This window comes from Camelus bactrianus, chromosome 14, assembly GCF_048773025.1.
Source record: "Camelus bactrianus isolate YW-2024 breed Bactrian camel chromosome 14, ASM4877302v1, whole genome shotgun sequence".
Classification (NCBI taxonomy): Eukaryota; Metazoa; Chordata; class Mammalia; order Artiodactyla; family Camelidae; genus Camelus; species Camelus bactrianus.
This window is the reverse complement of record NC_133552.1, coordinates 70,400,192-70,424,328: the sequence shown is the minus strand read 5'-3', so window position 1 is coordinate 70,424,328 and position 24,137 is coordinate 70,400,192. Positions and strand designations below refer to the sequence as shown.

The window sequence follows — 24,137 nt, the reverse complement described above, 5'->3', positions numbered from 1 at the left end:
AAACTAGGAACAGAAAGGAACTTCCTCAACACAATGATGGGTAATTTTGAAAAATCCATAGCTAGTATCACACTTAATGACTAAAGACTGCAAGCTTTCTCCTAAGATCAGGAACAAAAGAAGGATGTGTGCTTTTGCCACTTCTACTAACCATCACACTGGAGGATCTGAACAGCGCAACAGGCAAGAAAAGCAACAAAAGGCCCACAGACTAGAAAGTGAGAAGTCACGTTACCTCTGCTTACAGGCAACGTGACTGTCTGCACAGAAAATCCAACGGGATCGATAAAAAGCTACTAGAAACAAGTACGCTTTGCAAGACCAGCATCTAAAAATCACTCGCATACCATCAAGAGCCAGAAACTCAAATCCACACACCATTTATCATGCCATCAAGACGCGGACTGCCGCAGGGAGAAATCTTAAAAAGATGTGCGAGACCTGTGCCCTGGGACTAGAAAACAGGTGGGGGAGCGGAGGACGACCTGCAGAAACAGCGGGCTGCGCCCCGCGCCGTCAGCTGGGCCCCACTTGTCCCTGCACTCACCTGCAATTTGACAAGATCCCAACCAAAATCCTAGTGTGCCTTCTTGCGTAGAAACTGGCAAACAGATTCTAAAATTCATACGGAAATACAAAGGACCTACAATAGCCAAAACAACTGTGAAAAAGGGAAAAGCTGGCGGCAAGAGCTCCAGACTGTGAGACTTCACACCCACAGGTACACGGGAGTGACTTGCGATGGAGGAGCAAAGGCAATTCAGTGGAGAAAGACTCCTCAACAAATGCACTGGGCCAACTGGGCATCCACGGGGATAACACAACTTGGATTCATACCTCACAACACACACAAAAATTCACCTCAAAACAGATAATAGACCTAAGTGTAAAAGCTGAAACCCTGAACTGTCCAGAAGGAAATACAAGGGAAAATCTTCACACCTTAGATCAGGCAAAGACTTCCAGAAAGATACTAAAAGCACAATCTGGAAAGCACCAAACTGATACGAAGAAATCATCACAATTTAAAACTTCTGCTCTCTGAAAGCCACAGTTAAGAGAATCAAGAGACCAGCTGCAAACTGGGAGAGAATACTTGCAAGGCAAGTATCTGATACAGGACTTGTACCCAGAACATATAATAAACTCAAACACTTGGAAATAAGAAAGTAAACACCATCCTAAAAGACGAGCAAAAGATGTGAACAGAGACTTCACTGAAGAAGGTATTTGCAATGGCAACGAGCATAAGAAAAAATGCTGAAAGTCATCAGGGGAAACACAGACGAAGCCCACAGCGCAACTCCACCACACACGTACCAGAATAACAAAAACTGAAAAGACTGACAATCCCAAATGTTGGCAAGGACTCAAAACAGCTGGAACGCTCACATACTGCTGGCAGAGATGCAAATGGTGAAGCCCTCAGACACAGAAAACAAACTGGTTGCCAGAGGGGAAAGGGGGCAGGGATAATAAACTGGGAGTTTGGGATTAGCAGATACAAACTACTCTATACAAAACAGATAAACAACAAGGTCGTTCTGTACAGCACAGGGAACTATATTCAATACCTTGTAATAACGTGAAGAAAAAGAATATGAAAAAGAATATATACATGTGTAACAATCACTTTTCTGTACACTGGAAATTAACATTGTTAATCACTTATATTTCAATTTTAAAAAAAGGTGGAACTGACACATTGTAACTGACTATACTTCAATTAAAAAAAAAAAAAAAAAAGGTGGAGGGAGCCCTTTCAAAACAGTTAGGACATGTCTTCAAAGTTAAATACACACTTTCCGTATGACCCTGAGAACCTACTTCTAGGTATCTACCCAAGAGATATGAGGGTTTTCCACACACAAGGCTTATCCTTCACTGTTCTCAGCAGCTTTATTCAGAACAACTCCAAGCTGGAAGCCCAGACATCCATTAACTCAGGACAATGCAGAGTACTCAACAACAGAGAAACGAGTCCCTGCCACAAGGCACCACCCATCTCATAGGCACTTCCCAAGTGGAAGAAGCCAGGTACGGAAGACTGCAAAGCACACTGCTCCACTCAGGCAAGGTCCTGGAAACAGCCAAACACACAGGGCCGGTCAGCAACTGCTACGCACGGGGAGAGAGGGGACGAATGAATGCAGAGGGGCCGCAGGCAACTTCACGGGGTGGTGGAGACACTGCATCTTGACTGTGGTGGTGGTTACACAATTGTATACATCTGCTAAGACTTGCTGAAGTACAAATCCTATGCAAATCACACTTTAATATAGCTACTTAAAAAATGCAACGAACTCACACAAACGTAAGACAAAGAAGGGACATACGGCCATCAAGCGTCAGTAGCAGTCTTTGGCGGTGGTGGGAGTATCGGTGACTTTAATTTTCTCCTTTGCATTTATCTGTGGTTTCCAGAATTTTACAATGTAACCACTCATGTAAACAGAAAATAAAGTTTAACCTCAAGTCTCATAATAGAAATTGCGCTGTCATACAGCTATGTAAGTTTAAAAAGCTAAAGCTCTAATCTGTTCTTAGAAACAATGATCAGTACATACATGTGAGCTAAAAAAACACGTGCAGTATACTGTGTATGTGTATTTACACGCAACATAATGTGTGTGTGCAGTCAAACTGGGATAATTCTACCTAGTAAAACCTAAAAAGAAAGAAGAAAAGAAACTGTGCTATCATAGTGTTACCGAAAATGTAGACAACATTAGACTGGTTAGAGAATGTGGTCCTTTAAAAACAAGATATCAGAAAAACCAACCTGCTTGTAACTGGAATGTCCCGAATAAACTTTTGACCATTTTTTGTTAGACAAGGAACATCATTATTTTAAATTAAATATGACAAAACCCGTTTGCACATGACAAGAGTCATGTGGCTCTTAGAAACACTCCTCTTCCGTAACGGGTTAACTATAAGTACTTCCCAGGCAGCTTAAGCCTGAAAATAAAAATCCCACAACCACCAAAACCTGGAAGCACCTGCCGACTCTGAGGACTCCTACTGCTCTTGCTGGAGGCAGGCATTTGGATTTCTACTATTTCTGCACTGTTGGCTCCGAAACAATACGGAGGACCAAGAAATCCACGTCTGCATCACACTTCACTGGATGTGGATAATCGCGCTGTTTAGACAACTATAAAAAGCAATCAGGAAAGTGGAAGACGGGATGCTGGCCTCCTCACCTCTCGAGGGTCTCCCTGTCTGAGAAACTGCTTTACAGCTCAGTGAGAGTTCTACCAAGCCCTACCACCCGCCGTAGGTGGAGCCTTACCTGGTACAGCTCTTCCAGGTTGTATCTGATGGAGGTGCTACTCTGTATGGCTTTCACTGCCTCATGAAGCTTCTGCCAGGTGTCTTGAGTGTAGTTATCAGGCAATTTAGGTCTGTCTGTAAATCCAGATAGAGTCCGTGGGGAAAGGCAACCATGCTAAGAGTCACACATCTTAAAAAAAAAATTCTACAAAAAAGTACTTAGAAGACACACAGGTAAGAACACAGAAATTAGGTTTCCGCGATACAAAGTATCATATTTATACATTGCTTAGAACAGAAACCGTGCAGTCACAGTTATCTTGGCGTTACTATGTGAACACACCTAGGATTGATACTCAGGACAAGCACGTGTAGAAGCTACGCGAATCTCACAGCTTCTTCACTTAACAAGCGGACTGTACAGACCCGTAAACACGGACAGTCAAGCTCTACACGTTTAAAGTTGACTTAAATTATTCACAGTTGGGAGGACGGTGGAGAACAGGCTTGTACGGCCACATCCGCGTCAAAGGCGCTTACTTGGAGGCATTAACAGCGGCAGGGCCGGGAGACGCGGAGGAAGCAACAAAATCACGTCGCGGGAGCTTCCCGGCCCGGCCGCGCGAACCAAGACACCTGAATCACGCGGCCCACTTGACCCCAACCGGACCGGCTGCCCCGACGAAGGGGAGGCCGCCGCCGGCCGGCAGACCAGCGGGGTCGCGACCCCGCGCGGAGCGGAGAGGCCCCGCGCCCACCCCCGCGGGCCCCGCACCCACCTCGGAAGTTCTTGATCACCAGCTTCTTGGAGCCGCCGCCGCCCCCGGGCTTGGAGGTGACGGCGGCCGCGGCGAGGGACGCGGGCTTGGTGAGGCCGTTGGTGTGCCCGACGAGCGCCGAGAAGCTGCCCTTCCTGGGGGTCTCGTCGGCCATGGCGCGGCCCGGAGCGTGGCGCCCCGCCCGCCCGTCCGTCCGCCCGCCCGGCCTCGGCCTCCGCCTCGGCCTGCGCCCGCGCCGGCCCTCCGCTCCCTCGGCCCAACCGCCGCCGGCCCGCCCGCGACCCCGACCCCGCGCCTCAGGCCTCGGGAGCGCGCCGGACCCCGACCCGACCCGACGCGGCCCGATCCGGCCCCGAGCTCGCGGGCGCCGCAGTCCGCGCCCGCCGCGGTCCGTGTGGAACACGCAACAGTCGAGGGGCCGGTGGGCCCGGGCACCGGGGGTGCGGACGAGGCGGCCTCGTGAGGGGGGCGGGGAATCGCAGCGCAGCCCCCAACCTTCCTCAGCCCGGGCGCGCCGCCATGCCGGCCCCGGGCTCGCGCTCCGGCGTACACGCCGCCCCCGGAACCAACGTGCGCGGAAGGCGGGGCCGGGGGCGCGGGGCCGGGGCCGGACCGCGGCCCGGAAGTGACGCGACGCCGGCTGCGACGGGGCGCGCAGCTCGGCGGGGCGGCGGCGGACGCGGCCATGGCGCACATCACCATCAACCAGTACCTTCAGCAGGTAACGCTGGGGCTGTCCTCCCGCTTCCTTGCGTGCAGGCCGGAGCGGTCCGGAGCGGGAGCCCGGGGAGTGTGTTCGCCGCTGCGCCGGAGCCCTCGAGCGCCAGACGGGAAGCAGGCGCACTGCGTGTCCGGGGGCCCCCGAGCCGCGGCGGCCGCCCGCTCGATTTAGGGGCGGGGACGGGAGGGGAGCAGACGGGTGGAGGTAGGAGGGGAGGGAGCAGGTGGTCCCGCTGCGAGCTGCTCCGTGTAGCGCTCGGCGGGAGGTGTGTCTCTCAGGGTTTGTCCAAACTGCCTGAAAACGCAGCCGCATAGTGCAGACACAGACACTCATGGATTCAGAGCTTGTGGTCTCTCTACGGAGCTGTGCTAATTCGCAGAACTAGAACCGTAGTAATAAGGATAATGAAAAGGGGGAATGGATTTTTGAAGTATGTGAAGAAGACATTGCCAGGACTTGGTGAATGAGAATGTGTGGCTGGGGGACGAGGAGGAGTCCGGAATGATTCCCAGGTTTCTAGCTTGGGCAGCAGAAGAGCTGAACAGATTTGGAGGGAAAAATAAATGTAGTTTGGACGTGTTGAGTTGGAGGTGTCTGCTGGCAACTGAATATAGTCCAACGTGGTTGGAAGTATTAGTTCGATTAATTGAGAAAGTTGGTTTAAACGGGAATCATGAAAAACCACGTACATGCTTTTGTTTTAACTAAAAGCATACAAACATACATTCATTTGCAGTCTTTTGATTGAGGCCTAAGATCTTTTTTTAAGAATAGGTCTACCTTGGCCTTATCTTTGCAGAGTTAACAGTTTTCAGTATCAGTTTAAAGTTGAACAAGAACATAGACATTTGAGAACCAATTTGAATATAGACTCTAGGATTTTATACTCTTCATATCTTTTATACATTTATATCTTTTATCTTTTACATATGTTTATATCTCTTTTACAATTCTCTTGCCCACACCTATTTCCACTTGGTTCTGGGGAGTGGGAGGGCATTGCCCGTGCCTTGAGCAGTGACCAGTGTGGATGCTCAGGATAGTCTGCGCACAGGATAAGTGGAGGCAGGGTGAAACTTGCTGCTGAGTGATTTACCAGTGCTCAGACCTCCACACGCTAGTGCACTAACCTGGACTGGTCTAAGTTCCACGTTCTCCTGTTTCTCCAGTGACCTCTCAGTCCTGTTCCCTGCGTTCTCAGAGGAACCCTCCTTTACCCTGCTGTTCTGGGGCGGGATACATTAACAGTGACGGGGCAGGCACCTGGGTTGGGTGACCCTGGTGTCTGCTGAGGAGCCTTCAGCTCTCTAAGATTTGCCCCGTCTGTCGCCATCCTTCTGTTTCCTTCACACACCCTTAACGGGAACTACGGCAGCCTTGGCCAGTTTACCTGAGACAGGGACACTGATTGTGTGCGTTTCGTGATGACGTGTAACACGTCCACAGCAGCCCTGCGTGAATATCTTTTGATTCTTGTACGGTAGAACCTCAGGAGTGGGATTGCTGCTCAGTTGTAAGTGCACGTGCATCCTTGTGGAATAGTCAAGGGGCGGATTCTGTATCCTGTGACTTGTTTGAGGTGAGGTGGCGTGAGCTCTCCCAGCTGCTGCCCTGAGTGTCAGCAGACCAGGCACTGGGTCACCTGCCGTCCCTGTGGGTTGCAGCCGCTTCCTTGCGGCCAGGGATGCCTGGGCAGGAGAGGAGCATGCTCAGTGTTCCCTAGTGGCTGTACCTCCTCGCCTCCCACTAGCAATGGCTGGGGGTTCCCGTTCCTTTGTATTGTTGGCAGCACTTAGTGGGTCAGCCTTTCAGTGTTGACTATGCTGGTGGGTGTGTGGGTTTCTCGTTGCGTTTTGCTGGCGAGTAGTGGTGTGAGCACCTTCTCATGTGTGTGCTGTTTGGGTGTCCTCTTTACGACGTCCCTGGCCAGAGTCTTGCATGTACGTAACGTTTACATATCTAATTTTATGGTGGGTAAATTATACTGTATGTGCAGTTTTGTGCTTGGCTCTGCCTGCACTTAGGATTTTTATGTCACTTTTTGATAAATAAAATTTTAAAATATCATTTGACTTTCTAATTACAAAATGTCTCCTGTAATCCAGGCCTCTAGTATAGAAATACATGAAATGAAAATCTTCTCGGCCCCTCAGCTCCCATCCCGCTGGCCGGGATCATCTGGTGCATCCTGCTTAGTGTATGAATATTATCTTAGCACTTGGACCCTGCATTTCTTCCTGTACTTACTTGTCGCGTTGTGTGACTGTGACAGTTATTTGGCCATTCCCCTCCCCTCTCTCTTTTTTTTTTTTATGTTTAGGTTGAGCAGAAGCCTTTTGAGTTTTGGATATATGTGGGTTTTAAACTTTTCTTTTCCATAAGCTTTATAAGTGAATTTTCAGATGTCTGTTAGTATGACTTAGTAAAATCTGAATAATTCACCTTCATTAATAAACAGATAATAAACCACTGGCTTATTCTGCTCTTTCATTGTTTTTAATAGTAAGTCACTAGTTTGCCTCCAGAGGATCTCATTTTGAGATGCAGTGATTGCTCGCTGAGGAGCACTGACTTGCTGCATTTTGATTATTCTGACTCCTTTCAGCGTAGGGAAAAGTGAAGTTTAGAGGAGTATGGTATGTCATCTGGGTCCTGTGAGGACCAGGGGCTTTATTTTCCTCTTAGTACTTATCTTCAAATGCCTCAGGTCTATGAAGCCATTGACACCAGAGACGGGGCGTCCTGCGCAGAGCTGGTGTCTTTCAAGCATCCTCACGTTGCCAACCCGCGGCTGCAGGTAGGTGGCAGGGCCCTAACGCGTCTGGGGGTTTCCACATCGCCTGCTTCCTAAGAGAAGTTCAGCGTTTGAGTGAGAAGGAAACGAATGTTGCCACTCTGGTTTGGTAATTGCAGAGTTCCCACACGATTTGTCTTGCTTCCAGTTCATTCATTAACCGCTGGCCGGCTGTTAACCATTAAGCTGTGTAAGAATATGCCTAGACTATTTCCTGGCCAGTGGAAGACGGGAACAAAGTCTGTTCCTCTCCTGCGCTGTTACGTCGGTGGTGCTTGTGTGGAAGTCGTGAGCCTTTACTTAGAAGGGCTAACGTGCGAAGTTACTGTAAACTGTAAGGTGTAAATTCTTTTGAAATAAAGGTTTGTCTAAATCCCTTTCTACACATTGCACTCTTTCTGTCCCTGTTCATTTTATTTTTGCCATTTTTCTTGTTTAGTTGGCCTCCCCAGAAGAGAAGTGTCAGCAGGTCTTGGAACCCCCTTATGACGAAATGTTTGCAGCTCATTTAAGGTAACCCACGGGTGGGAAGAAGAATGAGCAAATCTGGAAATGGCCGAATTAACTAGGGATTTTATTTAATACCATCTTATGCTTGAAGCAGCGAAAAATCTCCTTTGAAAAAGTAGAAAAGTGTGTTTGTAATTTCTCTTTGGTAAAACCTGAGAAAATTTTGTGAAGTTTAAAATACTTTAAAATCTTAGCAAGCGTTTTCATTTCCGGGATCATGTATGTTCTTAAGTTACAGTGGGAGTGTGGACGCGCATCTTGCTGCGCCGCTGTGTAGTGCTGTAGATAGCCGGTGGTGTGCGTCCTGCTGGCGGGGTCGTGGTCTTCTGTTCAGTAGGGTGTAGGGCCCGCCCGGGGTGTCCGTGGAAATGCCTATTTTTTGGCCTCTTTGCCTTTCTGGGAAAGAAACCAGAACAGGGCCGAGCAAATGAAGGAGTGCTTTTTACTCAGGTGTCACATCTACAGCCTCCGCCTCTCGTGCCCCGTCAGGCGAAGCCCCAGGTCCTGAATTGTGTGGCACCTGATCGTCCTCCTGCCTGCACATCTCGCCAGTGTTTCAGAGCAGACGGGGCTGTGGGGCAAGGTGTGGGGGCCTGGGAGCCCTGGCAGGTCTCTGGAAACGGGGTGCCCCTGAGTACCTTGTGGCATGGGGCTCACTGCAACTTCCTCAGTCTGGGCAATGTGCGATGAGGTTCTAGGCTTGGTGATGGACTCTGCCATGTCTGGTTAGAGTGCCTAGCCTGCCCCGTGACGCTGCAGAGGGGCCACTAGTGTGTTACTGTGAAACCTGCTGCAACTCGGCTTCTTGTAGGACTTGAAGGAACAGGCTCGGGACGCTGTGGGGTTTCCTCCTGCACCAGGTCACTTGTGGGCGTCTTCATGACCTGCCCAGCAGCAGCTCCAGCTTCGACCCTGGCTCAGGCGAGAGCAGGTGCTGTGATGGGGGCAGGCCCGTGGTCCCATCAGTCCTCAGGCTCCACGTTGCCTTTGCAGGTGCACATACGCAGTGAGCAACCACGACTTCATTGAGGCGTACAAATGCCAGACCGTAATCGTCCAATATCCTTTGTCAGCTGCACTACTGTTCAACATGTAACGGATGCAGCTGGGTGCTTGAAGCATGGGGCCCCTTTCAGCCATACCTTTAATTAGAAAGGAGCAAAGCCTTTGGAAGAAAAACTTAATCTGTTTCACTCAGGTACTTAAATTTAGCATGGACCTTAAGACTGCTGTCCAGTGACATATAGTAGGGAGGAACACTGATTATGGTTAAGGATTTTGTTTAATTCTTTTGTGAAGAATAATATTTGTTGCCTTTAAAGCATTTAGTATAGCTACAGGGATGGGCTGGTCCCCTTGGAGAAATACAGGGACCCCCGGTCCAGATATAGATGGAAGAGCAGACACAACATGCATCGTTTAGTCGTGGTGCTGGCGCCAGGACCAGGCCACTTTCTGACTTCAGCCATGTAAGCGCTGTCCCAAGGCTCAGGCCCTAGTCGGTGCATGTTCTCACATCTACACGTATCTCCAGGCTTTAGTTGCTTATTTTTTAACCATCTTGTTTAATTAATACACAGAAGAGAATTGGTTACTAACCAGCTAAGTCTCCTTTGAATTCAAGAACTCTGTAATCGATGAAAGAAACTTTACAGTCCAGGTCCTGAAGCACATTGCGTGTAACTTGTGATCATCCGGGCTCAGAGACACTGGATAAAATGTGCGAAGTTGCCGACTTAGAACAGTAGTCTTTTCTTGCTCCGGGGAGAGTGTGCATGAAGTAAGTGCACAGACTGTGCTGACAGCGCACGGTGCTCGGGTGTCTGGACCATGGGCTCCTGGGCTCTTCTCCTTCAGGAACTGACTGCCAGGCTCCATCATCTTCTGAAAGGCGAGCTGCTCCCATTACAGCTGAGAACCCTCTTGCTTTTTACTCCGTCACTGGTAGCATTACTTCAGTTTTGTCAGTCAGACCTTCCTTAATATTTTACATCATTCCTACGGGCCTTTCAGGCCCACAAAGAAGAGAACTGGTAAGTACAGACAGAGACGGCTGAAAGTTGGCAAATGGCTTTTTTTTTTTTTTGAGAAGCTTTTAAAAAATTTACTCTAAGTAAGCACATGTTGTGTTTCCTCTGCCAGTATTCAATGTCACGTGTTGACATGACAGCGTCAACATGGGGCGGGCTCGCAGTGTGGGTTTGAATGGCAGTTCTGTCAGGTGGTTTGCAGTGTGCGTCTGTAAATACGAAGTATTGCTTTTATTTTAGCCCTTCCATACCCCAACATATTAATTAGATATTATTTTTCCCTTTAATTGTCAATTTTGAACTTTCTTTTGTTTTTAAACTTGGATAAAAGATGTAGATCAACTACAGTTCACTCGGGCGCTAGAATATATAGTAATTGGGTTATTTTTAATTCATTGATAAACCGCTTTATGATTTATTAACAACCTAGGTAAATACTGGAAGTTTGTTTATACTAAAGTAACTGAAGGCTTGCAAATACCTTTTACTTTAAAAAGAAGCAACCTTTTTAAGTGAAGATTTACCTTACACAAAAAACCAGCACTGCCAGTTGGATTAAAAAGTCATTTAGGGCATTTTGGCTAGTATGTACATCAGGTCCTGTTAGGAAGTCATTGTGAACCACATCTTGTTCTGGAGGAGCTGTTTAGATGGTGGTGGGAGCCGGGGTGGGAAGGGAGCCTTGGCACAGTGTGAGGAGGTGCCGTGGGGGCTGAAGCCCCCGGATTTAGGGGGTCGGGGGCAGTGGGTGTGGAACTCCTGGCACTGCAGCCTGCCCCGAGGGGCTGAGGGAGACAGCAGCAGCCAGCGAGGGGGGCGGGGGGCATTGTGGGCAGTGCCCCGGGGGAACCGGACCCTGACCTCAGACGTGCTTCTCTGCTGCAGGGCCCTGCCGGTCATGTATGCCGTGGCGCTTGACCTCCGGGTGTTTGCCAATAATGTAAGTTCAGCGTCTCTGTCTTCTGCTCCCTCTTAAGCCATCCTTTCCAAGAGTTCGGAGGGGCTAGTGGGGTTGGGGTGTGTCCGGTGTGGAGAGCATGGGGGAACGGCCTGACAGCAGGCGAGTGAGCCTGGGTCTGGTCTGCTGTGAGAATGTACTGTCCCTGTCCTACAGGGTTCCACCCTGATGCGGATTCGGGTGGCTCAGGGCTTCTCTGGTGTGAGGGGTGAAGATTCGGGACTTTATGGGGTAGCTTCCCTGCGAGGGTCGGCAGAAGCCAGCTTCGGAGCAGCGGTTCTCAGCGCTTGGGTCCTGACGCCCTTTACAGTTTTGAAAACTATTGATGACCTCTGATTCTGGACGAGACAGAGTAAACATGCTCCTGTCCCTCCTGCTGGGAGTTTTGAGGCTAGCGTGGCTCTGGGAGGCGAGTTCCCTGCGTTTCCTTCTTGCCTCCTATGTGTCGTGGACTGAGCCCTGGAGAAGCCTGAAGCCCAGGACCCCTGACAGACAGAGATGGTGCAACCCAGGAGGGTGGGCAGAGGAGGCAGCTGGCAGGACAGACCTCATGGAGCGTTCCACCGCAGGCCCTCCCTACAGCAAGGCCTGGGCAGCGTGGTGGGTGGAGGCCCCAAAACAGGAAGGTCCACCTCTCATACGTGACAGCCCGGACGCCCTGGATGTGATCGAGAGTCACGTGTTGCAGCAGGAATCGGACTCTCCATCTGTGAGGCTCTGAGTGAGGAGAGACGGCCAGCACCGCCCGTCGGTGGGCCTCCGGGGGCAGATGCGAATGTGCAGGGGACAAGCGAGAACGTCCACAGGTGAAAAGCAGAACCACACGAGAACTTTAGAGCTGAAAATACAGGGACGCCGACAGAAATTATCCAGGACCCCAGAGCTTTTGTTTACATGTATCATATCAATATTTACTGTATTGGAAATTTTAACTGGGAAATTTTTAGTACTTATTTATTTCCAATAATAAACCTTTTACATGGTAACATAGTAGACTTTTAAATAAAAAAAACTATTTTCAAGGTGAAAAAAATGTACTAAAAAGTGGCATTGTTTTACGTTTTAATCTCTTCAATGTCTGGCTCAGCAGAAGCCACTTGGATTCTCATATCTGCTGCTGCGTTTGCCCTGCAGGGTATCGTGTGGTCGCAGGTGAGAGGCCTGCCTCAGGTGGCTGTAGCAGGAGGGGACAGTGTTCTGATAGGCTTTTCAGGGGGTGGCAGGTGCTCTTCTCTGAGCTGCACCAAAGCTCCAAGCATAGTTTTTAAGGTTCATTACAGTGTGGCCTCTGAGGCTTAGCGGTGACTTTTTTTGCTGTCACATCAGAATCCACAGTGTGTGGTGAGCTTTGAGGCTCTTTTACCACCGTGTGACTTTGTAACATCGTAACATCGTATGCTTGACTTTGTAACATCGTACATCAATCATCAATCGCTTGGAAAGTTTCTGCGCACTGAGTTATGCAGCTGTTCCAAATGTTGACATGTTTCATTATGCAAAAAAAACGAAAACTAGAAAACTCTACATTTGTTAACACCTCCAGCGACCTCGTCAGGACAGCCGTGAAGCAGTGGAAAGCTACCAGGCTCTTGGTGGTCTATACAAGTTTTCCAGTATTCTAAGTTTTTCTTGAAGGTGCAGGTGTTGTCACTTTGCTTGGAGTGACAGGCTTGTTCGCTCACCATCCCGAGGTGACGCCGGGTCGCCAGGCCCTGTGGCGCTCCATTCCCCGGGCCAGCTTGCAGCCCCGCAGTGGCCTGGTGCTTTTCCTTGGGACAGACATGCTGTGTGCATGCCTCCTGCTCCGTCACGAAGCTGCTGAAAATGCAGCATCGAGGACCAAGACTGAATGACGTTACTCTGCAGTGCGTCGTCAAGGACACTTTAAAGTGAAGTCAGCTTCGTCGGCTGGCTGGCTGGAGGATGCAGGTGTGGTGCTAAGGCCGCCGTGGCTGTGAGCTCTGTTCTGGGCGCTGGGAAGCCCCTAGAAGCCTCACCGGCGGTTGTCTCCCCACCATCAGCACAAACTCGATACAGGAAAGAGAGAGCGGCTTCACGTTGCCAGGAACGTGGTTCTGATCGTGTGGCTCACGTGCAGGTGTCCTGGGGGCTCCCAGGCTTCACAGACACCGGCTGAGAGCCCAGTCATGTTGAGGGTGAGGGGGACGTGAGCCGAGAAGCAGGTCCTTCTTTGACTGGGAGGTCCTGAAAATGGGGGACCGTCAGCCTTGGTGGTGACTGGAACCTGCTGGAAATGGGCGCATCAAGGGTTCTGATGGCTGTGCGTGGGAGACGGGGGTTCATGGCCAATGAGGAAGGGCTTTCCCGCAGCACATGGTCACAGGCCTCACAGGCCGTGGAGGCCGGTGGACGGGTGAGCCCAGGTCAGCGGGTTTGCGGAGGAGGAGGCCCGCGCTCTGGGCTCCTGGGTTTGCGGCTCTGAGCCGACGACCTCGCCCAGACATCCTGGGCGCTTCTCGTTGTGCTGCCTTTGCTCTCAAGTGTGCTGTGACTGTCTTTTTTCTCTTTTTTGTGTGACTTTATTTTTAACTAAGGAATCTAGAGAAAATTTTTGAACGAGTGTGTTACTTTCTATCAGGCAGACCAGCAATTGGTGAAGAAGGGGAGAAGCAAGGTGGGGGACATGCTGGAGAAAGCGGCCGAGCTGCTGATGAGCTGCTTCCGCGTCTGCGCCAGCGACACGTGAGTGCGGCCCCCCCAGCTCCCCCCAGCCCACCCCTGTCCCACCTTGGCCCCCGCACCCCCGTGGCCCCGGCAGCTTTAAAGAGTCCCTTGTTGCGTGAGCAAGTCAGAGGGAAGAATCTCTTTCTCACCTAGCCACGCCCCCTCAGCCCCGCCCCCTGCAGAAGGCTTCGCCAGCAGGCCTGCTCCCTGGGCGGCTTCTGGACGCTTGCCTCCGGCTGGACCGTCCTTCTCTTGCCTGCATCTTGGAAGGACCTTTCTGCTAGGTGGAGAATTCTAGATTGGCCGTTTTTAGCACTTTAGGACGTCATCCCACCGGGCTGCCTGTTTGGACGGGAAGCCAGCTCTCCCTCACCTGCTTCCTGGGAGCTGCTGGCACTTCCTCTGCCGCCGAGTCTTCCCTCGGCTCAGTCACTTGGCAGATGTGCCTGCCTGTCTTTGTATTTCCCGTTTGGGGTTCATTCAGCTTCTTGGATCTGTAACTTGATGCCTGTTATTAGGTTATAAATCTTTTAACTTTTATGTTCATTCTTTATCTACTGTTGGGCCCCCTTCTTTCTCTTCTCCTCGAGTCTGACTCCAGGCATGTGTATGTTGGACTCGTGATGTTACTCCACAGGGCTTGGGGCCTCTGTTTACTTTTCAGTCTTTTTCCCTTCTCGTTCTTCCCTTTGGGTCGTTTGTACTGACCTGCTTTCAGGCTGACTGACCTCGTCAACCACTATTTATTTCTGCCGTTATTCATTTTTTAGTTCTAGACCCTCCATCTGATTCTACTTTAGAGTTTGTTTTTCTCTCGAAATGCCGTCTCTTCACCCATCATAAAATCATGGCTAGTTAATTGGGAGTTTTAGAAATTGCAAAGCAAAGAGAAAGTAAAGCTTTCCATATCCAAATAAACAAAAACTACTGTTCCCAGAAAGCGTTCCAGCTTCTCGCTTCTCATCACTCTGTCCCCACCTCAACGGTCCCACCAGCACTGGACTTCACACCGTTGTCAGCGAACCTGGCACTGCCCCTCCCAGAGCTGGCCGCCCCGCCAGCGTGTCTCCCCACCAAAGCCTCCTTTCATGAGCCCTCCCAGCAGATGGTGCTGGTGTTCACTCCCCTTAGAGAAAGTGCGTATCTGGATGGCGATCACTAGGTTGCTGCGTCCGTGAGGGCATGCAGGTCGCTCTCACAGAGCGGCCCTCACGCCGCCAGCGCTCAGTCAACAGCCGCAGGTATGCAGGGCTCTGCCTGAGGGTGTGCTCCCGCACAGCGTGAGCAGCTTGGCCCTGGGTCTGACAGTGCTTTTCTTGGAGGTGACACCAAAGTCACGAGTGACCTGACAAGAAGTAGATAAGTTAATTGGGCTTCATCAGAATTTAAATTTCGTTGCTTCAAAGGACACTGTCAAAAAAGTGGAAGAAACGCCCATGGAATGGGGAAAAAAATTGCAAATAGTAGTATGGGTCCAGCACCCAGCATATATGAAGGCTGTTACAGCTCAGCAAGACAAAGCCACGAGACCTGGTTTAAAGTGGGCAGAGGATTAGGCTGGACGTTTCTGCCAAGAAGGCACAAGAGCGGCCGGCAAGCACAGGAAGAGACGCTGAACACCACTGATCACCCAGGGAGCGCAGGTCCAGGCCACCGTGAGGCACACTGCGCCCCCGAGATGGCTGGGGTCCAAGTGCGGGCGGGGACGGGGCTGCTGCTGGCGGGGCCGTGGTACCACCACTTTGCAGAGCAGCCTGGCGGCCCCTCCCTCCAGACAGAGCAGAGCCCACGCAGCTGACCTCCCTTCTCGGGTCTGCAGAAGAGGTCACTGTCCCAGTGCCAGGCTGGGTAAACTGTACCACTGTACCCATACAGTGCTCTGTGGCCGTCCCCTTCCTCACCGACTTCCCTGCCACGCCGTGCTCTGAGGCTGGTGCAGAGGTGGTACTGCCCGTCTCTGACGCACAGCGGGGCCGGCCGTCAGCCACGAAGCTGACCTCCATATTCTGACTGCCCTTGAGCGCCTCTGTCCAGGCCCACGTTGGTCTTAGGAGGCACTTGTACAAGGACGGTCAGCTCGCTTCCTTTCTGGGCCTCTTATTTCAAGTGCTTTGACTTCATGCTCCGGACTTAGTGATTCCAGGAGCCGCCTCAGCGCTCTCGCTACACTGCCACCCAGGGTCCAGGCGCCCCAGAGAAGGTCTGCTCGCAGCCAACTTGGGCGGGTTCAGCCCTGAATTACCTCCAACGTGTTATCCTGAAAATTTTCAAACACCCAGCAAAGCTGAAGCGACTTCACACAAATACCTGCACACTCACCACTTGGGCGTTAGCGTTTCGCCACAAGGGCTTTGCGGCTGTCCGCGTGTCCTCCCTGCTGTGCACATCTGTCTGCTTTTCTTTCTTCTTTTTTTTATTGTTTCGGATGCATTTCAAAGTTAATTATGGTCATCAGTGAACTCTTCCCTAAACATGTCAGTTTCTCTCTTGTATTTTGAGGGCAAATGGATGTCCAGTGAACCCCTATAGAGCTGTAGGATACTGCTGCCCAGAGGTGTCCCTCATCCCGCCTCTGGGCAGTCCCCTTCTCAGCAGCTCTGCCTGTTTGGTGACTTCACACACCTGGACCCACACTATGTGTGCTCTGGGTCCTGCATGTCCGATATTCATCCACTTTGTGCTGTGTTTCAGTAGTCTTGTAATGATCAGAGAAAAATAGTTCTTCCATTTCTCACAAATGCTTTGTGACGGTTAGCTTTTACGTAATATTCTTGCAAACTGAGCAGCTTTCATCTGCTGCGGCAGGGGATGTAGCACCCAGACACGTAGCTGGTATTAGAGCTCCCGGTCTGGTCTCTTCAAGTTTACCCATTAGAGGAGACATCTTTCATAATGTTATTTTATTTCATGAGTATGACCTGACCTGTGGGATTTTATCTCAAGATGTTAATTTGTTTAGGAAGTTTATTTCGTGATTTATAAATAAAATTTTCATTTCCTGTGTAACTTAAAAAAAATTATTTTCTTGTAGTCGTGCTGGCATAGAGGATTCAAAGAAGTGGGGGATGCTGTTTCTGGTGAACCAGTTATTCAAGATTTATTTCAAGGTACCTTCTGTTTGACTACTTTGTGTGTCTTAGGGTTTTTTTCTGCCCGTCTTGCAGATCCCGTTTCTGTTCATTATCAGCGGCCCCCAGCATTGCCGGGGACCGGGCAGCACCTTGCCACGTGCAAGACCCTGAGCATCCGCGCGGTGCGGGGACTGCTGCCAGTGCTGTGCACGCGTCCTCTTGTTAAACCCCCCCGTGGGAGGCAGGTGCCCAGCTCCCAGGAAACCAGGCGCGGGCGTAGCGGGACTGGGTTTCTGCTCCAGAGCCTGACCCCGAGGGCGGAGCTGCAGGCCCTGGTCAGTCTGGCCCCTCGGGGGAGGAAGTCAGGCGAGGGGCGCTGGGACCCAGCCCCGCGGTGGGCCTTCCGGAGCAGGTGTGGTCCGGCCCGAGTGGCCGTGTCCTTCATTTTACTGTGAAGTAGTCAGTCCTGAGGATGTAAGTCCCACTCTGAGGAGGCATGTACGTAGGAGCCAGAAGCTGGCTGTCAAGACAACGCTCAGAACAGGCTGTCCCTGCAGATCAACAAGCTCCACTTGTGCAAGCCCCTGATCCGGGCCATCGACAGCTCGAACCTGAAGGATGGCTACAGCACCGCCCAGAGGGTGACCTACAGGTACTACGTCGGCCGGAAGGCCATGTTCGACAGCGACTTTAAGCAAGGTGTGTCCTCGCTCTTTGTCGGCTTGTAAGGACCTTGCCTCTGAGCGACCCAAGGGGCAGCCTCAGAAAGCACAGTTCTTGCTGCAGGTGGAGTTCAGGCACCATCCACAGCCACGCTGGATTTCTCTTTTAATTTTTGACACCAAAGTTGGTTGCATAAAGGGAAGGCCCGTTGGAAGTTTCTCTCCGCACACTGGTCCGAGAGACGGTGCCCACCCTGTCCCTCTCTGTGGGTGGCAACTGAGCTGCACCCTCTGTGCAGAGCCTGTCATCCATGTCCCCTTGGCCACTGGGGGGCCCGTGGGCACCGGGCGTGGGGGGTGTGCTTTCCTGAAGTCATCCTCTGTGGTCTGTGTCGCTAGCTTTCTCAAGAACAGGAAGCCATTTTTTTTCCTTGTTGAACTTTTGGAGTGGCCGGCAGGAGGCTTACGATTCCTTCTGTCGCCCTTGGACCAGACTTCACACTCGCTTTCCAGCAGTTTGTGTGCACGGAGCAGCATGACTTCAGGCCACACAAGGCACAGAAGTGCTTTTCTCTCTGTGCGTTGGAGGCCGCGGTCCTCTGAGGGCAAAGCAATGGCCTCCGTGGGAGTTGTGGTCCTTGTTGTACAGGGTTCTGCAGACCAGCTTCTTATTCTCTTTCACAGCATTTGTAATAGCACTGCAGCTCCCGAAGAAGGGCTTCCTTGGTTATCCCCCATCTTTTTCCTTTCCCTTGATGTATCAAGCATGAGAATAGAAGCTTTAAATTACAGTTGACCCTTGAACAACAGCGAGGTTAATCCCCTCCGCATCCGTGGTTCCTCCCCATGCGTGGGTTCAGCCAGCCACGGGCCTGCAGGATGTGGTTTTTACTGCCGAAAAAAGTCTGTATCAGCGGACCTGACGCGCTGTTCAAGGGTCACCTGTGTGTCAGCTGAAGTCCCTGAAGATATTGCTGTGTTTCCCCTGAATATCCCTGGGGTGGTGTTCTTGAATACCCAGCACGGCAGGAAGTGATGTGTTGGTGTCAGTGGTTGGACAGTCATGGTTTCTGAGACCTCTGGGGCCTTTCTCGGGGCGGCGGGGGGGGGGGGGGCACAAGGCGCAGGCGGGGCGGGGCTGGCTGACTGCCGGGCCGCGGCATCTCTGCAGCCGAGGAGTACCTGTCCTTTGCCTTCGAGCACTGCCACCGTTTGAGCCAGAGGAACAAGCGCATGGTCCTGATATACCTGCTCCCCGTGAAGATGCTGTTGGTAAGTGCCCCTGCTCGGCTCTGAGGAGGTCGATGGACTTCACAGTAGCGTGTGGTCGGCCACGGGCTGAGTCGCCTGCGGGCGCACTGGAAACCCAGGAGGAATAGCCCTGTGGTGGCCTGGGCCCTCTGTCCCTGACCGACACCTCCGATCCTTCCAGAAAGGCTCTGCATTCCTTTTCTCTTGAAATTGTCTAACTCAAACGTGTGACGTGTGTGCGACAAGTGCATGTGATCCCTGTTCCCCTAAATGTCTAAATTAATAGGAATAGATTAACCAAGAAAGAAGAAGGGCATCCCAGCCTGTCTGTGTCTTACTTTGTCACCAAAAGTCATTTTTGATCCATATAAAGAAAAGCCAAGTGACCAGGAAGTTAACGGACTAAAACATCCTCAAAGTGATAGCCCTTCCTTTCCTCCCATTTAAAAATCTTTAAAAATTATCAAAGCAATACACACAGGGTTAAAACTTAGCTGGTCCAGATGGTTCATGGTGGGAAGAGACGGCGTGGCACCCCCTCCCCACTCTGACCCGCCGTCACAGGAGCCGCCCATTTCACATTTCTCAGCTGGCCCTTCTCGAGGACGCCTCTGTATTCCTAAACCTTGGGTTGTCACCCGCCCCTCCTCTGACAGAGTAGCTGGCCGACGACAGACCCTGCGGCCGGGTTCCGCCCCGGGGCAGCCCTCTCATCTCCGGCCTGCTGGGGGTCAGTTCGGGTTCTGCTGCTCACAAACTCGTGCTGAGACACAGGTTGCAAGGTTTTAAAACATACTTCCTTGGTAGGACTTTGATCAAAGACAATTCCATTGAAAATGAAAAGGTTCTTATTCTGAAAAATTCCTTTGTCTCAGGGTCACATGCCAACCATTGAGCTTTTGAAAAAGTATCACCTCATGCAGTTTGCTGAAGTGACCAAAGCTGTGAGGTAGGGTGTCTTTTCCTTTCTGTTTGGGACCTTTTAAAATACAAAGTCAGAAAACGCGTCGTGTGTTGAGAGGACTGGTCGCGCTTTGCCGTGACCTTGCCTGTGATCCCCCAGCGAAGGCAACCTGCTCCTCCTGAACGAGGCTCTGGCCAAGCACGAGACCTTCTTCATTCGCTGCGGCATCTTCCTCATCCTTGAAAAGCTGAAGATTATCACCTACAGGAACCTCTTTAAGAAAGTGTAAGCAAAGTATTTTCTTTTTAATAAGTTAAAACTCTTAGAATGGCTCATGCAGGAGAGTCATGAGGTTATGAACACGATGCCGTGTCTTCTGAGGCGGGGGAGGGGGGTCCCCATTCTGCCCCCTCAGTTCTGTGGAGTAAAGTCTGTCCCCCGGGCTGCTGCCTCTGGGCCCTGGCTTGGTCACCAGGGTCGTGAGGACAGAGCTCGGGACAGGCGGTTAGAGCACCGGCCCTCGGCACCCAGGTTTCACGGTTCATCAGGGCGTGGGCACTGACCGGCCAGGCCTCTGCCCTCCTGCTGTCAGACAGCTGAGCTCTGCCCGGCTCTCTCCCGCGTGACTGGAGGTGGACTCCTCTCCGAGGCCTGGTCCTGGCAGGATCTCAGCAGCTCAGCCTCACGGTCAGGCTGTTTATGGCTGTGGGGAATATGTCCCGTCAGGAAGGACCATCGTCTGCCAGGCCCGCAGGACACCAGCCAGCGAAGGTGCCTCCCGATTCAGGGACGTTAAACCTGAGCGCGCGCACCCAGACTCAGTGAGCTCTTCTCTAAATGTTAAAAAGCAGATTTGTACTAGTGACTTTTTTAACCTGAAAAGTCAAAATCGCACGCGGAGGCGCTGACTGTCCGAGCGTCTAACAGGCAGAGGGGTTCTTCGTTCCTTGGGAGCGGGCCTAGCAGGCGTTTCTTCCCGCTGCGCGCCAGCGCCCCTCCTGTGGCCTCGAAGTGTGGGTCTGCAGTGGCCGGCGTGGCCTGTCTCCCTCTTCTAGGTGCCTGTTACTCAGAACACACCAGTTGTCTCTGGATGCCTTCCTGGTGGCCTTGAAGTTCATGCAGGTGGAGGACGTGGACATCGACGAGGTGCAGTGCATCCTGGCCAACCTCATCTACATGGTGCGTGGGCCGCACCTCCGCGGGCGGGCCCGGGCTCTGAGGCTCTGATGCAGTCGCCTCAGTTGTGATCAGGGCCAGAAAATACCTCGACAGTCAGGGGGCTTTATGGGAGCGCGGGTGGGTGCGCACAGTACGTATTTCCACGTTCCCCACCGTATCCGCGTTTATTCATTTTCCTCTTAGTGAGTGGGATTGGGGAGGATTGGGGAGGAATGGCTCGGCGCCGCCCCGACACCCTTCATGTGACTGGCTCAGTGCAGCGCCCTCCCTCCCTCCTGCAGGGCCACATCAAAGGCTACATATCACATCAGCACCAGAAGCTGGTTGTCAGCAAGCAGAACCCCTTTCCTCCGCTGTCGACAGTGTGCTGACGTGCGGCAGCCCCAGGGGCGGGAAGGTGGCGTGCAGGGAACCAGCCGGAGTCGCCGGGTTCTCCCCGGGTGCTGAGACCAAGTTTGCCGGCACGCGGGGACCTTGACGTCTCCATCGTCGCAGGACGCACGCCCGCTTCTCAGGGACCTGGGATCCGGCTTTCAGGGAACGCAGGCACGTCTGCTGGCTCCGGAGTGTGGGCGGAGCCCCTGCGTGGGGCGCTCTGTCTGCAGGGTGGCTGCAGTTTCCTGCCCTGAGTGTTGTTCCTAAGGCGTCTTTGTGGTTCTTCCTATGAAAGGGGCGTTCTGAATTTATACAGATGGTGTGCTCCTTATTGTATCTTCTGGGATACAGCTATTTTTATAAATGTTAAATTTGAACATTTTGTGTGACCAAAGTGTTTAACTTAATGTTTCTTTTTATAAGCTGAACTCGATTTGATTTAAGTTTTCCAGGTACTTTAGCCATTTCTTCGGAGTATGCACATTTCCTCTGTTTATGCAAAACTTATTAAAGAAGAAAAGTTTGTTGTAGCTCATCTTTGCAAAAGTAGGAGCCTGAAGGCTGCTTGTCCCCTTTGTGCAAAGAGGAGCTGCCCTGGGAAGTGGACTCCCCCTCCCAGGACCCGGCCACAGCCCAGGACGCTGGGTCTGTCTGTGTATCTCACATCTCGTGCTCCGGCCGCCAGACAAGCCACCCCAGACCTTGGTGTGAAGCAGGGACCCTGACCGGGCTTGCTCAGAGTCTGCAGTTCGCTCACGGCTTCTGCTTCACGTGGGTCATTTGCGGGGCTCTCCCGGGGCTACGTGACCCACCCTGAAGGTGCGGCGCCCCTGGGCTCTGACCCAGCGCTCAGCAGGGTGGCAGGCAGGTTCTGGGTTCTTCTCCAGTGGGATGGGGCCAGGTTCCAGAGCAAGCACCACAGAGAGCCGGTGGGCTCTGTGGGCTATCTCCCAAGTCTCAGTGTCACTGTCACCCTTGGCACATCCAGACCGAGGTGTGAGGACAGCAGTTTAGAGTGGGCCCCATGTCTGTAGGTGTCAGGCCAACAGCTGCTTCCCGACCCTCGAGCTGTCCCTCCCCGACCACTTCCCTGAGCAGGAAAGCTGGCCATGGGGCCGGCACAGGATGGCTGCTCGCTAGTGGTCACTCGGGGCTGGGGATGCTTTCCCATTCACTGGGGTGCTGGTCTCACAGCTTCAGACAGGAACCTGGACCCTCCCCCCTCAGCAGGGACTGTGGGCGCCCTTCAGTTGGGGTTGGAGTGGCGTTCTCACTGCAATGTGAATACCAGAATTTCTGTAAGCATGCCTGCGTTTCTGGGTTTAACTACAGAGAACACTGGGTTTTCAACATTCTCAGGTACCTTCTTGAATAGTGGACAGTGACACTGAAATTGAGGACTGACCATTAATGACAAGATGAGGCCACACTCGGCGAAGGCGCGGAGGCTCAGGTGCGTGTGCCCTGAGTCCCGACTGGTCTGCAGGCCCATGGGCCCAGCGGCCAGCCGGCCTCGCGGACACAGGTGAGTCCTATGGGGGGGCGGTTTGCACTGACGCCATGCCAGCAGACCGTCTCTGCCCCAGTGTGAAAGGGCGCTGTTAAAGCCTCATCTAATCTGTGTCCTTTTTTTTGGGTTTTATTTGGATTTGCTTCCTCATGGCTTCCAGCCACTTTGTTGAGTCACATGTGTGAGGTGAGCAGAGATGTTTTTGCCTCACACGGCCCCATCTCAGCTGGCTTTTCGGGGCTGTGGTGTTCCTGTGGTGGTCCTTGTTTTGTAGAGCCCTGCAGACATGAGTGAGATACCCACCTCTGCCTGTGCTGTCTGCAGTGATTTCCACATGGAAATCCAGATTCGCAGTGCAGTGAATGCCATAACGAGAGTGCAGATAGTTTTGCAGTATTATTTACATAAAATTGCAACGCTCATTTGTGATTTTAAGTCATAAGTAGCCATTTAAAGCAGTGGCATGCTGACGACAAGGTGGCTTGAAAGTAATGTAATCGAATTTGGGGAAGACTTTAAAGTCTTCTCTCTTCTGCTGTCCCCTCCGTTAGTCTGTGTCAGGGTCACATTTATTTTTCTCAAGGTCCTTTTGGAGAAATGGGCCAGCGCCTCTGCGGATTGGCCAAAAAAAAAAAAGTTTAATTTTAGGGTTAACATAGTACATCAGAAATGAAAGAGATACTTGGTGTGTTGAAGAATTGTGAGACTTAAGACAAGGAAGGGTGTAGCGCAGTGGTCGCGCCTGTGCTCAGCGTGCACGAGGTCCTGGGTTCGATTCCCAGTGCCTCCGTTTAAAAAAAAAACCTAATAAGCAGCTAGGCCCAGGTCCTCCCCAGCTGCCCCCGAAAAAGAGTCATGAGTTAAAAATCTGATTTGTCTTTAAACTCCCTGTTTCCCAGTCATAAGAATGTATGAATCAGCTTGAATTTTTTATCCCTTAAAAAAGTCCTCCCTCAACAGCTGTGTCGGGGCCCCCAGGCATGCGCCCCAGCCCCGTCCAAAGAGCACTCAGCCAGGAGGGCCCTTCTGTTCCCCAGGGAAACCGGGAGCACATGCAACCTCCTGACTGAAAAAGTAACGTAAAATGTGCATCATTTCCAGCCATTTGCTGTGAGTTGTCATTCTGGTACAAAGTCAGGGACCCCTGGGGTTCTGGTCCTGGGGAAGCCCAGGTGATTCGGACCCACGTCTTCCCACGTGTGTGGAGGCTGCGGTCTCATGGGGCCGCAGGCTTCCGTGCAGCCCTCAGCGTGCAGCCCCTACCTCTGCTCACCTGGCTGCTGCTGCCAACCATGGCTGGAGACGGGCCCAAGGCTCCAGGGGCCTGTGCTGAGGTTCCCCTCCACCCCGCCAGAGGTGGCCCTCCTGCCTTTCCCTGGGCTGCTCGAGGCCTGTGCTGCGGCGCTGGGGCTAGCCTCCCAGCCTGGCGCTT

General features: G+C 52.0%; 2 protein-coding genes across 2 annotated transcripts in view; one reads left to right on the top strand and one right to left on the bottom strand.

The window, feature by feature from the left end:
* CUL4A (cullin 4A) overlaps window positions 1-4,492 on the bottom strand; it is a 35,949-nt gene extending 31,457 nt beyond the window's left edge. The window contains exons 1-2 of the mRNA XM_074378586.1: window positions 4,056-4,492; window positions 3,296-3,411 (exon numbers count right to left, since the gene is read on the bottom strand). Of these exons, the coding sequence (XP_074234687.1) occupies window positions 3,296-3,411; window positions 4,056-4,209 (270 nt within the window). The 5' untranslated portion in view covers window positions 4,210-4,492. The remainder of the gene's footprint in view (window positions 1-3,295; window positions 3,412-4,055) is intronic.
* Window positions 4,493-4,628: 136 nt separating this feature from the next.
* On the top strand, window positions 4,629-21,572 carry PCID2 (PCI domain containing 2). The gene is made up of 14 exons (XM_074378593.1): window positions 4,629-4,776; window positions 7,484-7,573; window positions 8,010-8,083; window positions 9,074-9,141; window positions 10,074-10,113; window positions 10,996-11,050; window positions 13,668-13,771; window positions 16,785-16,860; window positions 17,382-17,523; window positions 18,658-18,758; window positions 19,613-19,686; window positions 19,801-19,926; window positions 20,697-20,820; window positions 21,102-21,572. Exons 1-14 carry the CDS (start codon window positions 4,741-4,743, stop codon window positions 21,189-21,191), a joined length of 1,200 nt encoding a protein of 399 aa, XP_074234694.1. The 5' UTR covers window positions 4,629-4,740; the 3' UTR covers window positions 21,192-21,572.
* The last annotated feature ends 2,565 nt before the right edge of the window (window positions 21,573-24,137 follow it).

Coding starts and splice junctions, on each gene's coding strand:
- PCID2 (XM_074378593.1), top strand. CDS start 4,741: ATGGCGCACATCACCATCAACCAGTACCTTCAGCAG. Junction 9,142..10,073: donor CCAGACCGTAATCGTCCAAT/ATCCTTTGTCAG, acceptor AATATTTTACAT/CATTCCTACGGGCCTTTCAG. Junction 11,051..13,667: donor TCCGGGTGTTTGCCAATAAT/GTAAGTTCAGCG, acceptor ACTTTCTATCAG/GCAGACCAGCAATTGGTGAA.